The sequence below is a fragment of the Melanaphis sacchari genome, unplaced genomic scaffold (assembly GCF_002803265.2).
Source record: "Melanaphis sacchari strain LSU unplaced genomic scaffold, SCAv2.0 Contig4_pilon_pilon, whole genome shotgun sequence".
NCBI lineage: Eukaryota > Metazoa > Arthropoda > Insecta > Hemiptera > Aphididae > Melanaphis > Melanaphis sacchari.
The window spans coordinates 732,051-748,777 of NW_020271335.1; the positions used below are offsets into that span (position 1 = coordinate 732,051).

Sequence of the window (16,727 nt, forward strand, 5' to 3'; positions counted from 1 at the left end):
AATTTATATGTATGTATAAACATTTGTTACCTAAAATTCGACAACGCCTTTTTATTCAATCAGATTAGCATATAATAACATTATTTAGTCAATAATTTATAATATTATCTAATAAATATGCTAAAAAATGATTATATTATTGAAACAAAAAAAATTATTATAATGTTAACCTACTACACTACATTTAGCTAAACATAAGTATTCTATTTTTGTACACAATATGCGATTTTCAATACCAAGTTAGTGCATTTGGTCGAATACAATAAAATTGAAAAATATCCTACTGCGGCAAAATGTTACAAAAAAATTTTTATAGAAAAATCAAAATATTTTACTGCCAAACGTTGAATTTATAAAATATAATGTAATAATTCAATAGGGTTTCACTTAAAAAATTAGATATAGTTGGAACTTAAAATATGTTAAAAATGAAAATTTCAAATATTTTTTAAAATAACTGAAAAAACAACAAAAAATTAAGAAAAAATTGAAAATTTTACGCAAAACCACAGTATTTGACGAAATCTTATTTTTTTGATTTTTTTTTTTAATACCTTAAATATAACAAATACATACAAAAGTTTTATATTAACATTTTCTATACATCATAAAATTTTCAAAATATTTTTAATTATTTTATGTTATTTAAAGGTATTTTTAATTTTTAATTTGTTCTACTTTTTTTATCTAATTTCTAGTGTCTATAGTTTTTAAATATTAATAAAATGATTTTAACTGAATCAAAAAACTTAAAAATCTATATAAAGTTCTTCGTAGGTTTTTATTATATTTCACAATTTCAAAAATTAAAAATGATAATTTTTTTCATACACCTTTGAATTTCAATATATTTATATGACAATATACGTTGATAGACCGACTCCGCTCAGAAACATTATTCGTGGTATAATGATTTAACGTCATTAATTTAAAATTTAACACACCCATTGCTATAGTGGCCTACTCAATAATACGAGATACACTTGACTCTTAATGTACAACGGAGTAGACCTAATATAACTTAACCTAATCTATTTCTCCCCTCTTTATACTTACACAGCTAGTTATACATACTGACAACAGAAAACATATACTACGCAATCACGAAAAAAGTTATTAGTTTTAATGATTTTATTAAATTAATTATATATAGACTCATCCGAATAATTACGTCAACTTTCTTTTCTTCAATTTAATGAAAAAAACAACATTAAGAACTCAAAGATAAATCATTATATAAAATTCAATTATATTTTTTGTTATCTCATATTGTGCTAAAAATTAAAATTCTTCAACTAAAATGACACATATTATTTCTACATTTTTATTATCCGATAGCGCCGTTCCAAATTTACAATAATAAATTTAGGTACATTTTTAAAATATATGTTAATCTAATTTTCATTCAAAATCTGTGAATCATAGTATACCTCTTAAAGGCTAAAACCAACAAATATTATTAATCTTTACTCGTGGTTATAAACGTTTTGAGACTTGTGTGTATAGTTAAAATAAAAACATCACATTATTTACTTTTAACAAAAATAAATCTTTTGCTTTTTATTATTATTTATAACCCTAAACATTTTATTACCTGATATAAGAATATAGTAGTATTTCCAGTAGTATTTCATTTTAATCAATGGCATAATGATATCATATAATTGTGGAAACTCGTTTGCGCTTTCCGCACATATTAATATATTTCTAAAATTTAGAATTACTCGTATGTGCACAGAATATTGTGAACAATGATAACAATTATGTAAGTAAAGTTATGTGTATTGTACCTACATAACGGTGTATCATCAAGATGACATAGGTTTCGCTGTTTTAAAATCAAAGGCCGGTCCCACACGAGACAGGACTAATATAATACACTCGTATTTATTCCCATCCGTAACATTTTAATCACGATTGCCTACTATGAATGTATGTGTATATTCTAGGTTTTTAAAAGCTTTTGAATACCTGTACAAAAGAACTTCTCTGTGTAATTGCACAAATTACAGTAGGTACACTAAAGCTACTCTTGTACATGTATACATATTTTATAGGTACCTATTATATTATGTGCGCGCATATAAGTATAATATATAGTTAAATAGGTGTATAACAAAATCCAAAGTAATAACCTATTTAAACACATACAGCCATTAAGCATATATATATATATATATATATATATATAGGTTTACCTACGCTTCGACATGGTGTTTCCCAACAACGATTTGTACGCGTCAACGGCACAGTCACGCGCGTGGCTATTTTGTCCGTTAAAGTAGTATTACCTTGCATGATGTACCTACCAACCAATACCTATATTATAGGCGTATATATCGTAGTTCTCTAATTAATCGCGAAATATATATATTTCGTGTTTGCTGGCCGTGCACAAATCGCGAAAACGGTCTTGCCGAGGACTTTGACCGTGTACTATATAAAGCACACACCTACACATTATTGTTAGGTACCTATATTATAAACTAACACCGCTGCACCCCACCAACCTACCGCAACCATACGTTGACAAACGCCAACGTTATATAGTCCCGTTTTATTTATTTAAGTATGCATTTATACGTGTGTGTATATATATGCGGTAGTATAAGTGGGTATATTTTTTGTTTTTCCGTTTTTTTGAGTATATTTCGGAATTTGTACGCATAAATTACCGGAAGCCCGCTAAAATACTGCGGTGGGTTTAAGCTGGCGGTGACAATATTAATGGCCGTTGCTAATAAGCTTAAAACCCGCGGCACTTTCGATATCAAGCAAAACGGATCCGAGCGCATTTCGCAGCGTTAAAACTATATATTTATGTTTATATATATATATGTGTGTACAGGTAAAATATAAATAAGTTATACATACATATTATATACGTTTATAATATTATCTTTTCTACCGTTTTTCCTGGGTTTTATTTTTTGTGTTTTGGTTTTATTATTTTTGTTTCCACTAAAAGCGTACGAACAGTACCTATAGGATGTAATGTATAAGATTAAGTGTTTTATATGTCTAAGACGCGTATATTTTATGGAGCAATTGTCTGTCCGACCACACTGATTTGGCAAATAATCTAAGTCATTTGTTTTTTTCTTCTTACTAAATCTGTTTTTCCCGTTTGAAATATTGGTGTACTTGTGAAAATGAATTTTTCATAATACTAATAATACTAATGATAATCATTAAAACATTTAAAACAGATTACAAAATAATGTATACCAATTAATTAGATACCTAATAGGTACCAGGTACCTACATACCATGTCATTATAAAAGAATTTTAACTTTATTTGGAGTTTTGTGGTTTGGATCTTCCGTACTTAATATTTAATATTTTGTCACATGGCATGTAAATGTGTTTCAAATAACTTCGACACCCACACCTCTATACACTTTTATACTCAAAAATATTTAGAAATAATAATTAATATTGAACATAATAGTATCATATAGGTGTGCAGGGTATAATATTCGTAAGAAAACAATTGTCATATGAGCAAGTTCACATAACTTTAACTCGATCAAAAAAGGACAAGTAGTCATGAATATTGCTCGTCTTTTTCCTAACAATCCAACAACCACATAATAAACTTTTAATCAATAGCACTAAAATAAATATACTTAATTTTTTTTTAACTTATAGACCTGGGTAAAAACGTATAAATCAAAACTGAAAAATATATTTAATTTAATACTAGAGGCTATTATCTATATCATTGAAGCCTATACAATGAATAAAAAATATATATATTATCATAAGAAATGTATATGTTTAGCTATCCATAATATATGAGAGAATACAACATCAGTTTCTATGAATCTTAAAAGTATCGTTTTTTTTTTTCGTACAGAAGACGTTACAATTTCACTCAACAAACAAATGGGACACTTTATAGTTTTGAAAAAAAATATTTTATTAAATTATTTACTTGAATAATATATACCTAGTTTTATTCGACACATTTACATACATCATTTTCATTTAATATTTGGGGAGTATGAGTACCTATCTACTACCTAGGTAAGGCTAAAGGTATTATTTTAATCTTATTTTTTTTAACTTTTATGACATAAAAATAAATTATTACTAAATATCATTTATAAGGTTATTTATTACTAGAATTTAGAAGTTAAAGTAACTAAAACAGGCAAAATATTAAATTGAAAACATATTTTAAAAAATACTGTAAAATGTTGATTTGTACAGATTCACCAAAAAATAAACAATTAATAGATTTATAAGTTGATAACTTATAAACAATAAGATAATATTTTGGCATATTAGCCTGATATAGATCAAATGCACATTGTATCGTTATCATAAAATTAATATTTTATTATGACAATGACAATAAACACCTACAAAAAATAATATTGAGATTTTTATTCAATATTATTTCAAATTCACAAGTAAGAAGAAAAATTTTTTTTAGAAAATATTAAATAATATGGTTAATTTGCATATGAAAATCAATGAACATATTCTTTTTACGTAAAATTAATGAAATATGTAAAATATGCATTTCCAATTTTCAATTTTTAACCTTGTCATCATATATTTCAAATTTCTAGCTTGGTTCAACTATAAATCGAAACTAAATAAAATAATATGCAACTTCTGCACCTTGCAAGCCCTATTTATTATTATTTTAAACTGTCTTTTGTCCCTTCTTAATTATACAACTATAGTATTAAAGTTTTAATACAAAAATATTAAAACTATTTCTTATTTACGTTATAATCTTTATAATATGTCATAAAAGTACCTACGTTAAAATAGCATAGGATTCACATTTTTTATGAAAGCCATTCTAACACATCACTATCTGTGGTTCTTTTAACAGTTTTGCAGTACCTAATAACTAAAAACAACTATTTTTACTTATCATTTATTTGAAAATTTTAAAATTTACTTGGGGACTTCATTGAGCATGTAATGTTTAGTTTAAAAAAATATATAAAATTTATTATTTACAATATAATTATTAATATTTTTAGTTTATTAAATATAATTTTTAACATAAGACTTGAGCAATCAAAAAACAAATAAATAAATTAAAGTTTGTTTTTTAACGATTTAATTGGTAGGTACAATAATTAATCAGAATCATCTATAAGTCCATCTGAATCATACACTAGAACTTTCCCTTTTCCTTTAATAGGAGAATTTCTAACAGGTAACGAATGACATCTGGCAAACACAAGTGCTGTGTCAGAAAATTCTTGTGTTAAATTACTATTTTCATTGACATATTTTTTAATTGGCTCATTATCAACATGAAAATCAGCAACCTGAGATAATAAAACATCTTCTTCTATACATTCTTCTCTGAACTGTTCAATTAATGAATTAGAACTGACTAAATTGGCTATTTTTGACTGTTGTTGATTACTTGACTGATGTTTGCGTTTTCTAGAAATACTATCTGGATACTCAACTTGTACTCGCATTGGAGTTCGTAAACTAGAACTCGCTATTTGAGTATGATTTATATTGGATAATAAATTTTCTGATTTCCCATTACTACTCTGAGTGTTATCAATGGCATTAATATTTAAACGTATGGAATTAGCATCTCCTGATAGTGCACTATCATTCATTGTTGATAATATGTACTGGCTTTCAAATGTTAAACCGTTTTTAAGTCCAAATACCATGGGCCTAATGAAACAAAATAAAAATAATTTAGTATTAATATAAATTATAAGATAAAATCCTCATAATAATCATTATACTTACATTCCAGGAGAACTAAAACGAATAATAACTGGTAATGTCATGTGCTCTGCAAAAGCCAATAGAGGTCGTATTTCTTTAAGAGAAAATGTTATACAGCAGCCTTTGCCAACATCATAAACATCAAATTCTGATGATTGCAAATTTAATTCAGTTCTTAACATTTGTCTTATATCTATATTAAAATACATACATATTAGTCATAATTGATAAGTTTAAATTTAATGACAAATCAACTGCTATTATGATACTAGAAATGATCCCATGCAGCTAGTGTATTTGGCCAAAATTGGTCACAGGCGATTTATAACCAATGTTGACCTTTATTGATCCTTGCTCCCACACAATTACTAACTAGTATACATAAACAAGTATAGCGCCACATTATATCCAAAATATAAGTAGTTCTTTGATTCGTGTTAAATTTACCAAAAATCCATTAAAACAAGTCAGTGACCAACAATAAACATGTAAAACCTTCCACACGGCTGATCAATGGTAACCAGTGACAAATTTTAGCCAAGTACACCAGTCAAGTGGGACTGGCTTAAGATTTAATTCAAACACCTCGACAAGATTCTGGATGAGTTTTTAGTATCACTTTTTCAGTAGTCACAATTAATGTAATGTCTGTTTCACTGTTTTGAAAATGTTTAACAGCAGCTGACAACACTTTGGAGTCAATACAAAGTACATGACATGTATCGACATTCTGATTTACCTAATTAAAACAAAATTAGATGTATTAAAAATAATAAATTCTCAATTAAGCTATTTGATAATATGTATTTTATTTTTGGTTTGCATATGAACAAGAATGCTACAATATTATTTATTTCCAATACAACCCAATCAAAAACTCACCTGTAATGCTGAGTATTCTAGAACTGGTATCAAATGAGTTTTAACACAAAAATTTGAATAGCGTAACTGAATAGTTATTGTATCAGCATTACTTTTAATTTCCATATGACATGATTCCAAGCAACGGGATAAATGTGGAGATTTGAATATTGTAATACATGACTAAACATTTAACATAAAATGATCAGGTCTTTGAAGAATTTAAATTTGTGTTAGATAAATCAAAATATACCTTGAGAGATATTTTACATTTTAATGAATTTTCACTGTTTTGTTCGTCGTCTTCAGTAAAATAATAACTAGAAAAAAATGACGAATCAAATGTAAACCATGCATATACGGTGTGCCAACTATTGGTAGTATGCATGACTAATTGTGATGAATTGGGCTCAATATATAAATCTTCCCCAATTCGACACATTGTGTTTAATGCTCGTGACAGAACTGTAATCATGAACAAAATATTTTATTACTCATATAATTGCAAGTTAATAATTATAAAAAATAATCATCACTGTATATTTTAACAGTTATAATTTAAAACCATACAATATTATGAATATAATTAATAATAAATTATTTGGGATTTTATTATCAGATATATTTTCACTTTAAGGTGATCCTACAAAATTCAAAAACATAAGTATTAATCATAGTTACTTTTCAAATTCTGTCTGGGTATAACACACTTCATAGTGACAACGGTTTGTTGTGGTCATCTACGTTTAGGACATTTCATACTTATTTTTATAAAACTACAATGAACTAAATAAACCATTCCAAACAAAATTTGGTCATCTCTGAACATTCCATTCCAAACAAAATTTAGTCATCTCTGAACACTCTATTCCAAGAATCATCAGAAATTACAAGCAATCGTGAACTCGCGACTATAAATCTGTTGATAGTCGACGACTCGAGTTTCGGAGTTTATATTAAAATAATAAAATGTATAAAAGCAAAATTATAAAATTGTGGTGAAAATTTAAAAACAAATTAATTATCAATTATTTAATATCAAGTCAAATCTTGACTTTCTATATTATCAGTGATTATTATCACGAACTGATGAGCACGATTGCAAGTCCAACGACTACGGTACTTAATTATCTACGCCCATGGAGCCTCCTGCTCGTTATCAGTGTCTCGTTGCGGAAAAATGCAAAATTCTTATCATTTCCTTTCCATTAATGCACAACTCATTCCACAATAATACAATATTAATTATAATTGTAATTTATTAAGATACCTACGTTGAGAATATTCCAATAATTAATTTTTTTTACTGTGCACTGTTAATCAATAGCTATTAACCATCATTGTTGGTTTATTATTCCAATTTTTAAGCAATTTAAATTTCCAGATCACATTCTTTATTGTTAATATTGTTAAAATTTAATTTTCAGTATAATTAGAGTCATGGTTCATTTAAGTGGTAAGTTTTAATTTAATGTACCTCGTGATTGATTAATAATTGGTCCTATTGGCTTATTATTATTATTTTATTTTTAGAAGCTCAAGAAAAACTTAAGAAATATAGAGAAGACAATGAACGTAAGAGTAAAGAAGTATTAGAATTATGGGATTCATCTGTCAAACATAAAATTAAGCAATTAGGAAATGATCGTAAGTGTTTTGTTGTAGTATCCACAACCATAAAAGAAAAAACAATGACTTAGAAACAGGTCTTTTATGTTTTTTTTTTATATGTCAATTTAAATTCTAAATATTTCTTATTTAATGATAGCCAACTGTAGGTAATTAAAATTAGTGTATTCCAACATAACCAGCATATTATATAATAAAATAACACAGGGTTATAAAAAATGTACAAAAAAATCTATCAAATAATAACAGTTCATAAAAAGTTTTTTAATTTATAATTTGGAGATAGAATTTTAAAATGTTTATTCAACTTTCTTAAAAATTAAAGTATCAAAAAACAACATAAAACCTTTAATATTAGGTCAGTTCAATCTAATGTTAAAAATAACTATAAAATGGTTTCGTCTGAACATTAAATATAGTTATAAATTATTAAGTTAGAATTGGCATACTCGAGTACAAGTGTATGATGTATTCTTTATCATTCTATACTGTCTAAACACATGTTAAGCTGAAATTCACTATGATCATAATAAAGCATGAATTAATTTTGAAATGTAAAATTAAATAAAAATTAATGTTTGTAAATGGTTAGTTACAACTATAGCTTTCTAGTTATATATTAAGTTACCTAAATTTGTATAGTTAGTTTTTATGATTTTGAAAAAAATATTTTTTGGAAGGTACCTTGGAATGTTTTATAATATTACTATTGCATCATATTTTTTAAATAAATTACCATAATCATTTTTTAAAACAACATTTTATGTATTTTATCTTATAATCAAAAACAGAATACTTTTCTAAAGTTGTAATGTATGAGTATCAAAAAATTAACAATTAGGTATACAAATTATTTGAAATTGAAATGAAAAGAGTAGTGATTTACCCTTTGGGCTATGGCTCTGATAATTTTACTTAAAATGCTTAATAAAAATGAATTATACTTGATTGATATTAATACATCAAAAATGTAATCAAAATATCCATTTAGTGATTTTTGTCTTTTTGATATGAAGTATAATATAAGTATAGTATAAAATCAATGGTATTATAATATTCTTCTATTTGATCAATCAAGAAAACCAATAAATTGATCATTACCGGTTTAATAAATAAATGTTAGTACCTGCTTAATTTTTGAGTTTATTCTTTGTATGACATGTATAAACAATTTATTTATTTTTCTAATGACAATTAACTATGTTTTTATTAAATCTTTTTTTTAATATTACAGGTTACCTAGTTTTAGAACAAGTATTAATAGCAGCATGTGATTGTAACCGTATTGATGTTGCCAAAGTATGTTTACAAATGCTTCTTAATAAATTTCCCGATAGTCTTAGAGTGCGGAGACTGGCAATAACTATACTAGAAGCAGAGGAAAAGTAATTAAACGATATTTCTTTTAAAAATTTGTATTTCAAAATTACACAATATTTTTACTTAAAAAAGTATTACTTATTTTATATTATAATTTTTTAATGTCCTCAACTTATATTGTACAAACTAGATATGATGAAGCATTAGAATCTCTTGACAAACTAATCAAGGCAGATGAAACCAATGCTCAAACCAGAAGACATAAAGTAGCAATATTAAAAGCTAAATGTCAGATTAGCGAAGCCATAAAAGAACTTGTTGAATATCTTAAAAAGTATGTGAACAATAAAATATAATGATAATTTATCTGTATTATATTATAATAATTTCAGGTTTATGGTAGACCAAGAAGGTTGGCAAGAATTAAGTAATTTATACTTGTTGGAAGGAGAATATGCAAAATCTGCATATTGTATGGAAGAAATGATTCTACATAATTCTCAGAATCATTTATATCATCAACGAAATGCTGATATTCGATATACACAAGTATTGAAACTTTAATTACAGACTTGTAAAATTATTGTATTATTTCTTGTATAATATGTATGGACATTCAAGAAATTAGTAAATTTTTTATAATTACTGTTTAATAATATACTATATTGTATGAAATTGTTAGGTATTGAAACTTTGAATAAAATAAACAATTATAATTACTTTTATTATTATGTATGTATATATATCTAAAATTAAACATTAGATTTTATTTTTCAGGGAGGTACAGAAAATTTGGAATTAGCACGTGCTCATTATTCATATGCTATTCTTCTTAACCCTAACAACATCCGAGCTTTGTATGGATTATACTTGGTAAGACTATATTATCATGTTTATTTTATACATTTACTATAGTTTATGTTTAATCATTAGTTATTAATCACATAATGATAACATTAATACAATATATTTACTTTTTATAAGACAAATAGAATACTCATTAGTGGCTAAATTTACCTATTATCAATTTTAAGAAAAAAATATTATGCATGATTAATTTTCGAGTTATTTTATTTAAATTTTACTATGGGTTCACTGACTTAATGTATATAAGTATCACTTTAAAATCATTTAATTCAAAATTAAATATCAACTTTGTGTGACCATAATTTTAAGATAATGAATAATCTTTCTTTCAACTATATACTATGCAATAATAAGTAAGTTAACTCTAATTTATCTTCATTCTCACATCTCACGAAAATTTAATTTATCTTAATAAATTGATATAAAGTATCCTATTCAATTGATTTTAAAGTATAACAAAATTTATATTTTAGACTGCTCGCAGTTTGATGTCATCACAAAAAAATAATCAAACAAAAAAAAATACCTTCAAAAAAATTGCTACATTATCATTAAAGCGAGTTGAACACATGTACAGGTAAATAGTATAACTCAACTTTTCAAATATTTTTTATTAATTATAAAATTATTTATTGATTTTTCAGTGAGAAAAAACAATTAAATAAAAAAAATCAGTTGTATGTACTTGAAACATTAATGGGATCGTTGCATTTGAGCTTAAATTAAACTAGTCTTAGATATTTTATATAACTTTATGTTTATTATTTTTACTTCATAAAAAAAAATGTTGGCATTTTTTAAGATTATATCGTACCTAAACTTCTATATGATAATGTAAATTTTATTTGATACATTGTAACATGTTCAACCAATGGATAAGACAATTTCTGAATTTCATTTGTTTTTAGTTTCTATTCAATATCACTATAGTATTAATATTACTGCTTTCTTGTGACCAACATTATTGTTGTTTCCACAAGTTGTATCTACCACTTTATATTGTATTATTATTATTTAATTAACAATACAAAAATTACAAGAACAAATAAACTAAAATATAGTGTCGATAAAATTCAAATAACTGCCACAAATATAGCACCTACGGCCACATTTTCATACAACAATTAAACTACCTATTAGACAATAGGTTTTTATTTTCATCAATATTTTGTTTCAGCTGCTATATAATTTCTAGTTAGTATTGAAAAATGTGGCGTTTACTTCTAAGAAAATAATATTGTATAATTTAATAAACTTACATATTTTTAAATTTTTGTTTATTCCAACATACTTAGTAAAATAAATAAAACTGATTTAAAATGTTTTTAATTTTAATATCATATTGTACTACTATTTACATTTCCCCAATACAAGCAGGAGTAAAATTCTGCAGTATTATTCTCTTCATAATTAATTTTACTTTATTTTAATCTTAGTTAATTTAATTAGGATACTGATTAATCACTCTATGTATATTTATGTTCTGATGTTTAATATGTTTATATATTCTAATGAGTATTCAATGCCTGCTAGCCTTTATATAATTGATGATTGTTAATGAATAAATTGTAACAGAACAAAACAATCTGTGTAACATCAACATGCAATGTAATATATAAACTTCATAATATTTAAGTCATTTGGGACAACATTGTAATTTTATATGGTATAGATTTATACTTAATAAATATTTTTATTTATTATTAATAGTATAATATAATATATCATGTACAATATACGTTTTAGATATGTAAATAAACAACTTGGTCCAATAGTCCCATCAAGTTTCTGATAAAACTCCAATCCAAAATTTAGTAGGTACTCAGTACTAAATTTTTAATACTCCATAGTCCTCCCCCCCCTCAAAAAAAAAAAAACACGAAATCACTCATTTGACTGTGTTAAGTTAAAAATGGCGCTGCACACATTAGTAGTTCATATGTGTGGGCAAAGTTACACCTAAGTTGATTTGCTCATGAAGTTTTAGTTATTTTTCTTAAACCAAATAACATCAAGTGATGAACACTGCATTTTATAATTTATCATTTTTTTCTGGTGAAATCAAGTAATATTCATTAATAATAGATACACCCATCAGAATAGCAAAATAATTGTTGTAAATAAGAATAATCTAACCTAACCTAAACAAAATATAAATGGACAAATATAAATATTATTACCTATTAATATAAGATGAAAATAATTAAAAATGTTTTGAGTTTATTACACCTATAGTGGGTTATTTATGAATATTGTATTTCTGAGTAGAAAATAAGGAATATTCATAATGCAAACAAAGCCAATGACAGATAAATTGTGTAAAGTACGTACCTATTTAAATACAAATAACTTCGTACCTTTGAAATTATAAGTCAAATAGTTACTTTGGTAATTAAAAAATATTTTATTTAAAAAGTATTATAGATAGTAGTAAATATACTATTATAATGTATAGCATTTAAATAGTTTTACTCAAATATTTAACAAGATTACGGCTCTGTTATCTTTGACTTATGCAGTGTCTATTATGAAAACCATAAGATATACTATATACTTACTATGCCTATTAATTAATATTTTATTAGTCAATTAATACTATGGAAATTTTATTTTCGTTATTTTCAATTATTATAAAATAGCATTCAAACTGTTTTCTAATATTTTGTTATTTTTTATTATCTGATGATTGTATTTTAAGTAGCAATCTATATTTAAATTGTATCATTATACAAATATAAATGTGGGTATTGGGTATTATAATTAAAAATAACTAAAATTATCATTACGATGGTTAAATATTTATCTATTGACAGAAAAATTTGATTCTGACAAGGCGAAACTATTTAAAAACACTTCTTACAAAATTATTTATGCAATTTATTTAATGTATTGTTAATATTCAATGACTTCTAAGTTATGATGATTTAGCATTTTAGCGTGTACGTCAAGATCTATTAAAACAATTAATTTACATTTTTATGAATTTATTGTGATTTGTGATAATTAATAATTGTGTTTAGTGTTTCTTAAATTTTAATATTTTAATTTAAGAATAATAGGTCGTGTACTAGTGACTAGTACATAGTAGTCAATAGTTATAGTACGGTAGGTATCTATTATCTAATAACCTACTATATTTTATACAGCGAGTAAAGTAGATTTTTGCTTTTGTGTGATCATTTTGAACGTCATGCGATAAAATATTTATCTCCGTAACTATTTTTTTTTACATAATTACCTACGTTATACATAAATTAAAAAAATTGAGTCGAAAACAAAGCTGAAAGAACATTTGTTTCTTACAACTCTAATTTATATGAGTAGACTCATGAACATTAGATCACAAATCAACACGTTTGTTGTGAAATTAATGATATGATGGTTTAGATTCATTGGAAATGATTTTAAAATTTGAATGGAGAGTTAAATTTAAAATATTATACACATAGGCCATATAATTTACTCAAAGAGTGTTAAAATAAATAAAAAATTGTGTGTGAATACTGGTCACTATTCATTAGATAATATAACTGTGTCATCAAAAAAGGTAGCTAATAGTGTGTCAGGAATTTGATGAGGATTATCTTCTATAGATACTAACGTTGTAAAAGTTAGTTCACTATATCGGGGGACCACAGCAACCAGCTTTAGGGGCGAGAGTTGCCTTGTTCAACAGTAAATCTATTGTTTTACGTGAAAAACTTTTGATTGACAATTTTGAATCATTTTGATTTGGGATATCATGAGTCCAAACGTGTACTAAACGTAATATATTTTTACTTTTTAGTGATATTGAGTTGTGTGGATTTTGAATATCGAACAAGTACTGTTTATAATTTATAAATTCAAATACGAACACGCTGCACGGTTTATTAAATATATATTGTTTTATTTTTCTGATAAAATATACTTAATAATATTTGGGAGTTGGGAATTGTGACTTGTGTCACTTGTGAATTGTGACGATAGTAAAGTTATTTTTGTATAAGTAATATTTAGCTATTTTTGGTGAACGGCTATCAACAAATATTTTCATTATGTCTTTCATAGTTTCGTCACAAGCAATTAATAAAAATGAGTAAACTTCTAGAGTTGTCTTCAGTCGGAATAGAACCGGTTTAGAAACTTTTAATAATATATAATATGTCTTGGTGTGGAGTTCCGATAGCATTTAGCCAATCATGAATCATCCCAGAATAATTAAACTTCAATTATTTATATTAATAGTTTATCTTTTATTAAATATTTCAGTTAAAAATATAAGGTGATTCTTTTAAAAGCAATGAGTATTTTCTCAAAGAGCATTGACGTTTTAGGATGTATATTTTAATAATCCACTCATTTAAATAGTATGTAATTAACTTCTTATACAATTATAACAAATTATTAATAATTTAAAATATACTCTTTTTAAATTTTATTTGTATACGTATCTTTAAATCATCAAAAAGATACTATTTAAGAATAAAATGCTGTGGAGTTAAAAATATATGATATTAAAAAAACTTAAAAATTATAATTTTTTTTTAATCGTTACGTATTAAGTTTTATTAGTACTTGTATGTGATTTATTCTATGAATAAATCACAGTAAATGAATTGTCTTGATGAAATTATTGATGTACAGGTTGTATAGCAATTAGCAATGATACAAGATTTAAGAGCTCTTGTGTTTTGGGGTATATGAGTTATGTCCTGGAAAAAAATTAATTTTTAAAAATAGTTAAACTGAAAATATTTACCTAATATCTACGTCATTTTTTTTTACTTAAAATTTATAATTTATTCGACCCTCCCCATAACAATTTTTAATGTACAAAATTACTCTCATTGTCAACAAATTAATAATGATAACAATTTTAATTTACCATTATAAGTAGAAAAATCAAAAACTAATTACTACAAAGATAGTAAGTAATTATTATCTACGGATAATCAGAGTGATAAGCACTTGTATAATAAATTGTACTTATTTATTATTATTATAAATTATAATTATGTTATTATTAATTATTTCATTGTTTCTACTACTATATAATATATTACATTGTACTTAATTATTTTAACAGTAATAAAACTTAAATAAACATTAAAGATGAATGTTTCAAACAATACTTTTTTACGTTATTTGTATATGCATAGAGTAATTATTGATTTAAGACATGGGTTCGCCTCCCTTCCCTAGAAAACTATCCAAGGAGTAGGGATGCCCCTACACATAATTATGAGAATATTCAATACTTGTTTGTGAATAAATAGAATATAAGAATTAAGAACACAAAGTAATTTTCGTTTATTTTCTTCGCACAGTAACTGATATCTGTTTGTCTACATACCTAATTAATAAAAATATCGAAGATATCATGATGCAAATTTCAGTGCTCAGAGTTAAAAATCTTTTGAAATTATTACAAAATTTGTTTTTCAAATGTAATCACTTTTATCTTAATAGGTAGGTACTCGATTTTAATGACTATATCGTTGGTAAATTCTCCTTAGTCGAGTTCAGCAAGTTCAGCACTATCTGATGGGTACGTGTGAACGGTGCATCGTGCATCCGAATTGGATGCCAAAAAAATAAATATAATTTGGAATATCCAAATTGCATGCTGTATACCCACAAGTTTATCTTTATCTCCTGAGTCTTTTATAACTTCATTTGTACATTACAATTTTTTCATTATTATTTAATTTTTTTAGTAATATCATAGGCGCAACTAGAACAATACTTTTGGGGGTTCACAAATAGTGAAGAGCTCACACACCCATGGGGACAAAGCTAAAAGCCTCCACGCCTCTAACTACCATTAGATTACAAAATAAACTTATAAAAACAATAACTGCTAATGTAGATATCATACATGCCTATTGCATACTTTGTTTTAATATTTGTAATACAATTAAAGGTTAACAAAATTAAATTAACAAAACTACGTATTTTAACATTAATTTTCTCGATTGCAATTTATATTTATTTAAAATTTGTTCAATTTTCAATTATCAAATTCTGGTATACCATATACGAATACCTAATTATTATATAAATAAAATATGATATATTTATGATTGTTATTTTACAAACAACTACGTTTATGTGGCGGTTAGAACTGTTAGAAGTTACAATTATTATATTTGAATATTACCTATGCAATCATTAGAATAATTAGATATTATAAGTTTATATAGCTAGTATACATATAAATATAAACATAAATATGTATATAGTTAGGAACATAATAGGTATAAGTATAGAATAAGTAGATACCTATTATCTCAATCAAAAATAAATTTTTTTTTTTTAAAAAAGGCCTTTATTTTTTTGG

At 25.1% G+C, this 16,727-nt stretch overlaps 2 protein-coding genes across 2 annotated transcripts; one reads left to right on the plus strand and one right to left on the minus strand.

The window, feature by feature from the left end:
- Nucleotides 1-5,064: 5,064 nt before the first annotated feature.
- On the minus strand, nucleotides 5,065-7,612 carry LOC112598981 (cell cycle checkpoint control protein RAD9A). The gene is made up of 6 exons (XM_025345664.1): nucleotides 7,271-7,612; nucleotides 6,843-7,054; nucleotides 6,611-6,772; nucleotides 6,314-6,467; nucleotides 5,750-5,921; nucleotides 5,065-5,671 (listed from the first exon to the last, which is right to left on the minus strand). The coding sequence occupies exons 1-6, from the start codon at nucleotides 7,302-7,304 to the stop codon at nucleotides 5,107-5,109; spliced, it is 1,299 nt and encodes a 432-aa protein (XP_025201449.1). The 5' UTR covers nucleotides 7,305-7,612; the 3' UTR covers nucleotides 5,065-5,106.
- Nucleotides 7,613-8,029: 417 nt separating this feature from the next.
- On the plus strand, nucleotides 8,030-11,620 carry LOC112598982 (ER membrane protein complex subunit 2-like). Its single transcript, XM_025345665.1, has 8 exons — nucleotides 8,030-8,045; nucleotides 8,123-8,236; nucleotides 9,453-9,603; nucleotides 9,729-9,872; nucleotides 9,931-10,087; nucleotides 10,316-10,411; nucleotides 10,879-10,982; nucleotides 11,050-11,620. The coding sequence occupies exons 1-8, from the start codon at nucleotides 8,030-8,032 to the stop codon at nucleotides 11,129-11,131; spliced, it is 864 nt and encodes a 287-aa protein (XP_025201450.1). The 3' UTR covers nucleotides 11,132-11,620.
- The last annotated feature ends 5,107 nt before the right edge of the window (nucleotides 11,621-16,727 follow it).

Coding starts and splice junctions, on each gene's coding strand:
- LOC112598981 (XM_025345664.1), bottom strand. CDS start 7,304: ATGAAGTGTGTTATACCCAGACAGAATTTGAAAA. Junction 6,773..6,842: donor AATGTAAAATATCTCTCAAG/GTATATTTTGAT, acceptor TTAAATGTTTAG/TCATGTATTACAATATTCAA. Junction 6,468..6,610: donor TAGAATACTCAGCATTACAG/GTGAGTTTTTGA, acceptor TGTTTTAATTAG/GTAAATCAGAATGTCGATAC.
- LOC112598982 (XM_025345665.1), top strand. Junction 8,237..9,452: donor TAAGCAATTAGGAAATGATC/GTAAGTGTTTTG, acceptor TTAATATTACAG/GTTACCTAGTTTTAGAACAA. Junction 9,873..9,930: donor CTTGTTGAATATCTTAAAAA/GTATGTGAACAA, acceptor TAATAATTTCAG/GTTTATGGTAGACCAAGAAG.